The following is a 7,025-nucleotide window of genomic DNA, read 5'->3' as shown; positions in this document are numbered from 1 at the left end:
AAATTCTTTACCACATGAGCCACCAGGGAGGGCCCAGCATAGAGCAAGTGGTTGGAAATCCCAGCATCACTATGGCAGTTCAGGCTGGCGGCCTGGGGTCTCAGTGTAGCAGAAAGGAGCTGGGGGTCCTCCGGGTGATCCAATGTGTCAGGGTGGTTACGGCAGCAGCGCCCAGCCCGAGGTGGGCGTTACATCAACGACAGTGACTGGTCTGATCACTCACCAATCCGCCTTTCCTTCTCCAGGCGCTGACATCAACACACAGGCCAGCGACAGCGCGTCCGCCCTCTATGAGGCCTGCAAGAACGGGCACGAGGAGGTGGTGGAGTTCCTGCTGTCACAGGGTGCGGACGCCAACAAGACCAACAAGGACGGCATGCTCCCGCTGCACATCGCCTCCAAGAAGGGTAACTACAGGTCAGCCCAGGCCCCGCCCCCAGACCCCGCGGCTCCTCCCACTTCCCCACCCATTCCTCCGAATGCCCTGCCCACTGCGGGGTAGGGAGGGCCGGAGAGTTCAGGGCCCAGGGCACGGTTTAGGTGGAAAAGTGGAACACCACCAAGCAGTTAGCAAGCTAGAGTGAACGCTTACAACAACGGCAACAATAATAATAACAGCAAACTCCTATGTGGCACTTAGCAGCACTTTACATTATAAACATATTTAATCCTTTTAACAACTCTACTTTTCATAATTCCATTAACAGATATACTGAGGTAGATATGATTACCTTCATTTTTTTTTTTTTTCAAAATGAGGAAGCTAAGACACAGGGAGGTTGAGTGACTTGCCCAAGATCACTCAGCTTGTAAATGACAGGAGCTCACTTGTTCTGAACCTTATGTCTACCAGATTCCACACAGGAAGCCAGATAGGGGATATTTCTGTTGGGGATGCAAAAATAACCTCTCAGGCAGTAAGCAAGGATGCAGGGAACATCTACAATAATACAAATAGCACCATGGGTACTAGCTAGTTTTTGTTGAGCATTTATTATGTGTTAGGTACTTTGAAAGAGATGAAGGAAGCCAAAGCTCTCAGGGAGCAGTCTGGTGGGAGGGAAGATGCATGCGCGCACACACACACACAGAAACACGCTCATGAAAATGAAAAGGCACGCAGGACTGAGTTGCATGGGGGTCCTCGAGACGAGCGTGGGCTGGAAGCAGAGGTGTGCTAGACCTGGCTTGTGCAACTGCTGTGAGCTGACTGATCACCTTGGTAGTCTGAAATCGGCCTTGGTGAGAGTATTTACTTCATGGAAACTGGTGATTGTTAGCAATCAGAGCCCCCTCCTTCCCCCAAAGAGCAAGCTGTTAAACTTCCACCAGTACCACCACTAGCTGGAGGGTCAGAAGAGCCTTGCCCAGGGGGTGGAACTCCAGCTGACCATGAAGGATGCATGGGCCCAGTAATTTCCACTTGACCAGTGTTCCCTAAACTGAGCATTCACAGACTTTCTTCCTGCTTTTAGATGTCTATACCCTCACTTCTTCGTATGGTCCCTTAAAGACATATTTATTTTAAATGAATTTATTTTCAAAAGGAAACATTTATCACATGATTAAATTGTTCAAATTGCCAATTTACAATTAGTAATAATAATAATAAAAAACCTTCTCACCTATAATCCCATCTCCTGTACCCCAGATGACACACTTCAGGAAATGCAGCCCTGTCCCCAACAGGGAGAAGATTGTGCATGCTACATGCATGTGGGTGGTCTTCGCTTAGGGAGATGGGGGTGAGAATGACACCCTGGGGAATGGAATGGAGACACAGGAGACAGAGCTGACCCTCAGGGCTCCAGGCCCTGCTCCGCAGGGACCCACACAAATGACCAGCCAAGGATGCCTCCCCGCCCCATCCGTGCACACAGGAGACCTTGCCTTCTCCGGGCCACGTAGCAGGCTATGAGGCAGACAGATGTGGGTTTTAATTCCTACTGAGGCCTTAGGGAAGTTATTTAACCTTTCTGAGCCTCAATTCCCTCTGCAAAATACGAAGTAGTTGTACTGCCTGGCGGGGCTACTGTGGGGACTAGTGAAATGGATGCACGTGTGTATAGAGTAGAAATAAAGCGCCCAGCAGAGTGCAGCACACAGTAGGTGCTTGCTGGGTCTGTGTTCTCTCTCATGTAGGAAGGGTAAATTCCATCATTTTTCCGTGAAGCCAGTGGAAGGACAAAAGCAACTCAAGTAAGGCAGAGGTGATGGGCAAGATAGCATCTCGCGCTCCAGTTGCAAAAAGATCCAGCAGCAGTCAACAAACTCTAGAAAGATCCAGAGGGAAAGAGAGAGAAGGGTTGACCCTCAAAATCTCCTGGTCCACTGGCTCTCCAAACCTGCCTGTACAGCACGGTCACTCTAGGCTGTTTTTTAAATGACGCCTCCCAGACACACAAAACCGGAATCTCCAGGAGAGAAGGAGCCCATGCCTTTATCTTTGAAAAGCTCCCAGCCAACCAGATACAGCCCAGTCAGACCTTCAGGAGGAACACTGATGTAATCCAATCCTCTGCAATGATTTTGCAGAGGAGGGACCAGAGGTCAGCAATGGGAAGTGGCATGCCAGAGAGTGGCAGAGCAGGGACTGTCACTTGGAATCATTCAATCACACCCAATGCCTTCAGGCGGGCTCAGGTGCCAGCAGTCTGGCCTCAGCTGGTGGATAGTTTGAAGGAGCACTGCACATGCCTAAGGCTGGCCAGGGAGCAAGGCTGGGCCTCTCTGGAACCACCTATGTGAATGATGTATGCTCCTGGAAAGTCTCCTGCTTGAGACTCATGCTGACCCCCGAAGCCATTTCTCTGGTTATTCACCCTCCATTCTCAGATCCCAGGTTCCTCTGGACCCCAAGAGTGAGAGGGACCAGGCTGCAGTTTGGGGGCTGCCCTACAAAGGGGTAAAACCAGGTTCCCAAGGGCTTCTGTCACCTGGCAAGGCCCCAGTGCTGCACTCACCCCGGGGCATGTGGCATGTGGCCCTCTCCATGCCGTCCTTTCTTGGCTGCTCGGGGATCTGCTGTGACATTCTCTAGGCTTTCCACACTCAGCTGCATGCCAGGACACCCTGCCTGTCCATGGCATGGAAAGTGGCTCCAGCAGCTGGAGTCCGTGTTCGCCAGATGGTGAATTCAACACATTTACTGCAGAGCGTGACATTTAGGTGTGGCTGAGAAAGAAGCCACCAAGACCCCAAAGTCTTAGGCACCTCCAAGTTATACCTTTTTCTTAGTTTTCATTTCTAGTTTAGCAAATGCAACTTTTGAGATTAAAACTCAGCACCAAGTGAAAGAAAGTGAAGTCACTCAGTTGTGTCCGGCCTCGTGGGTTCCTCTGTCCATGGGATTTTCCAGGTGAAAATACTGAAGTGACCTGCCATTTCCTTCTCCAGGGGATCTTCCCAACCCAGGGATTGAATCCGGGCCTCCCACACTGCAGGCAGACTCTTTACCATCTGAGCCACCAGGGAAGCTAGCACCAAAGAGATTTGTCAAGAAACTGTTGGTATTAGACAAGAGCAGATGGCCCAAGGTTCCTTTAAACTGAATTTAGAATAGCACTGCAACCACTGGTTCTCAACCTTGGCTACACACTGGGACCCTGGCGAACTCTTAAAGCCCCAAGGCTTGGGCCCCAGCCTCAGAGATCTCACTGAAAGCAATCTGGGTTGGGGCTGGGGCTGCAGATGAGTTTATGAGGCATCCCAGGAGAGAACCAGTATCTTAGACTCAATTTTGTGGCTGACATATAACACAGACTTGCTTTTGGACTTTACTTCTGGCCTCCTCATTTTAAAATATACTTTCTCTTTTACTTCTAATTAATCTTACCTTTGCAAGACCCTTAAAACTCTTTCTGAGAAAACTGCTTCCCTGCTCTAGCTCCCAGGAGAAAAGCTGCAGACTTTCCCCCATAGGGACCCCTCATGGGCAGAAGTTCCACTATGCCCTTGGGGACACCCGCAGGCAGACTCTCCTCTGTGGAGTCTTTTCTGGCTCCACACAGCCTCAGAGGAGAGATAATGCCCCCAACACACACACACACACACACACACACACACACACACACACACAGCTGGGTTGAAACACGGCTGCCCAGCGTTACTGGGAGCGGAGCCATTTGTGAACAGCTGGTTCCCTTGTGAAACTCAAGTCCATGGTCAAATTTACACTGAATGCTGGCAAAGGTCACACCACCATGACCTGGTGACCCAGGAGGCTGAGCTGGTGGGTGCAGCCTCCGTGCTGGGGAAAGAAGAAGAGACGGATGGGACACTGGGCCTCCCAGACACCAAAACTTGTACCAGGCAATGGGCACCTTTGCTCTCTACTTAAGTTGCATTTCGAGCTCCTGTGGTCTCAGGACCTGCTGTAGGAGAAGTGGGAAGGTCCCAGCCTGTCTTATTAGATCCAGCCCTCATTCTCCTGCCTTCTTCCCACCAACTGGGCTGGGGGAGAGGAATGATGACATGCAGTCCGGCCACCAACACCTTCATTCTGCCTGGGCTTTGCCATCCACCTCCAGGCCAACCTCACTCTCTCCTCCCCGCCCCCCGCCCGACATTCAGGTCTCAGTTTCACCCTCTGTAAAATGGGAGGCTGGACACACTGATGTCCAGGCCCCACACAGCATGACACACTGACTCTCAGCTTGGCCATGTCCTACAGAAGTGTACAACAATTAGATGATTTCACTGTTATTAAGACGATGCTTCTGGGACCTAGGCTGCCTCCAGTCACGTTCCCACATTTCTGCCACTTTGCCTTGGTTCGACAGGGGACCACTGTGACCTGCCAGATCTCAGCCCATCTGGCCAGCGGCCCTGGGCAGTCCCCCTCGCTGTTTTTCCCGTGGTTGGGCACGTTACGGCTGTTACAGAGCATTTGTCAGCGATGGCTGCGGTCCAGGGTGAGGCCCCAGCCCTGCCTTTGACCAGCACCTCTACAGAGCAAGGTCAGGCCTCCTGAGCCTGCACAAATAGAAATTAGGAGGCAATTAGCCCCCCTGGGTGTGTGAATTTCCTTTTGAGGTTTGAGAGGCAGATTTTAAGCAAACACAGCGTCACTAACCAAAATAATACTTTCCACCGAGATCCTAACGGGAGATCCCTGGCATCAGATTTCCAGGAAGCCAGAGGCCCAGGGAACCCAAGTGCCCAGAGTGAGGGAGGCTTGGAAACAGGCTTGGTGCACCTGCTTGCCCTGCCGTGGTCACCTCCTTGAAGCCCACCCGAGGTCACCGGTCAGCAGGGGTTGGGGAAATTAGGGTCTGGAATCATGTCAGTGGCAAGAGCTTGGCAGGCGTCAGGGGTTTAGGAAAGAGAGCAAATACAAGAGGTCAGGAGTCCTGGGGTCAAGCCCCAGAACGGCTTTATGGCCTTTGATCAGTCGCTTCCTCTCTCTGAGCCCCCTCTGTTATAAAGAAGCCCACAGACCCAGTTGGGCAGCCCCACTGGACCGCAGTGAAGGTACAGTGGGTCAGGCAAGTTAATGCATTGTAAGGAGCTCAAAACCTTGTGACATAGCAGCTGTCACCTGACCGCTAGCTACACAGGAAGTAGGGGAGTGGCTAAGAGTGTGGCTCACTCCAGGACAAGGGGCCCCAACCTCCGGGATCTACTGCCTGATGATCTGAGGTGGGGCTGATGCAATAACAGTAGAAATAAAGTGCACAAGAAATAGAATGCGCTTGAATCGTCTGGACACCATCCCCCCCATCCCCAGTCCATGGAAAAATTGTGTTCTGTGAAGCTAGTCCCTGATGCCGAAAAAGCTGGAGACAGCTACTCTAGGGGGAATCAGACTACCTGCCTCCATCACCTTCTACTGGCTGTGTGTCCCAGGGCAAGTCACTGGGTTTCTGGGTTTCTGTTTCCTCATCTGTAAGTGAGATTAATCCTAGTACACACCTCATAGGGCTGTTGGGAGGATATATTATAATAGATTACTGTAGGTTAACTGCCGAGAACACCACCTGATTCAGCAGGAGAGACCACAGTCAGGACTGGCAGGAATCTCCAGCCTCAGCCACAGCTGATCAGCCCACTCCAGGCCACAGGCAGGGCAGTGAGTCTGGGAGAGGCTAGAATCAGCCTTCAGGGGAAGAGGCATTGAGATCTACAGGACAGGGGAGGCGACCTCATGGTCACTGAGGGCTGACCGGGGCCTGGGGCAGAAGTGGTTGGGACAGACACGTTTGTCCCCTGCTGTCCCCCAGGACCTGGCAGCTCCACCAAGTCCTCGGGGCAGCAAAACAGAGACACAGGATATCTCAGCCCTGGAGTCAGAGGAGGGGACAAGTCCTCGTTTGTGTCTCCCAACATATGGCCTGGGCAAGTCCCCTAACATCACTGAGCACGGATTTTCTCATCTGAAACAAATGTGCATGACCAGACACACTTTACGGGTTGTTGTGGAGATTAAACCAAATAATGCGTGTGAAGCCTTTGGACGGTGTCCTGGCACATAGTGAGCCCTTGGATAGGGCTGTCCCCGCCCCCCAAGCCCCCACCGACCTAGGCAGGGCAGGGTCTGCACAACTTCATGTCTTCCCACTCTAGGTCTGGGGGCCTTCCAGTCAATTCCTCTAGAAAACTGAGCTGGGAGTGGGCAATACCCCTTAGCCTGAAAGAAGTCAGCAAGAGATTCTTGAAATTGCCCTCCGGTGTGGCTGAGACTTTTTTAAAGGGCTCAGACTTTGGAGGCTTGTGGCTCAGCTTCTAAAGAATCCGCTTGCAATGTGGGAGATCTGGGTTCGATCCCTGGGTTGGGAAGATCCCCTGGAGAAGGGTATGGGTGCACACTCCAGTATTCTGGCCGGGAGAATTCCATGGACTGTATAGTCCATGGGGTCACAAAAAGTCAGACACGACTGAGTGACTTTCACTTCACACTAACTTTAGGGGTTCTGGGTTTGAAGCCCAGCTCCACTCGTTACCGGCTCTGAGGTTTTGAGAACGTGGTGGAAGCTCTCTGAGCCTCAGTTTCCCTGTCTGTAAAGTGGACCCCCCTCTCCCTCCAG

General features: G+C 52.0%; 1 protein-coding gene across 1 annotated transcript in view; it reads left to right on the top strand.

Moving 5' to 3' along the window:
• ASB2 (ankyrin repeat and SOCS box containing 2) overlaps positions 1–7,025 on the top strand; it is a 49,396-nt gene that overhangs the window by 34,426 nt on the left and 7,945 nt on the right. The window contains exon 7 of the mRNA XM_010836264.1: positions 246–498. Within this exon, the coding sequence (XP_010834566.1) occupies positions 246–498 (253 nt within the window). The remainder of the gene's footprint in view (positions 1–245; positions 499–7,025) is intronic.

Source organism: Bison bison, unplaced genomic scaffold, assembly GCF_000754665.1.
Source record: "Bison bison bison isolate TAMUID 2011002044 unplaced genomic scaffold, Bison_UMD1.0 scf7180017864061, whole genome shotgun sequence".
Lineage (NCBI taxonomy): Eukaryota > Metazoa > Chordata > Mammalia > Artiodactyla > Bovidae > Bison > Bison bison.
Note: the sequence above shows the minus strand (reverse complement) of the source record. Positions and strands in the feature narration are given on the sequence as shown.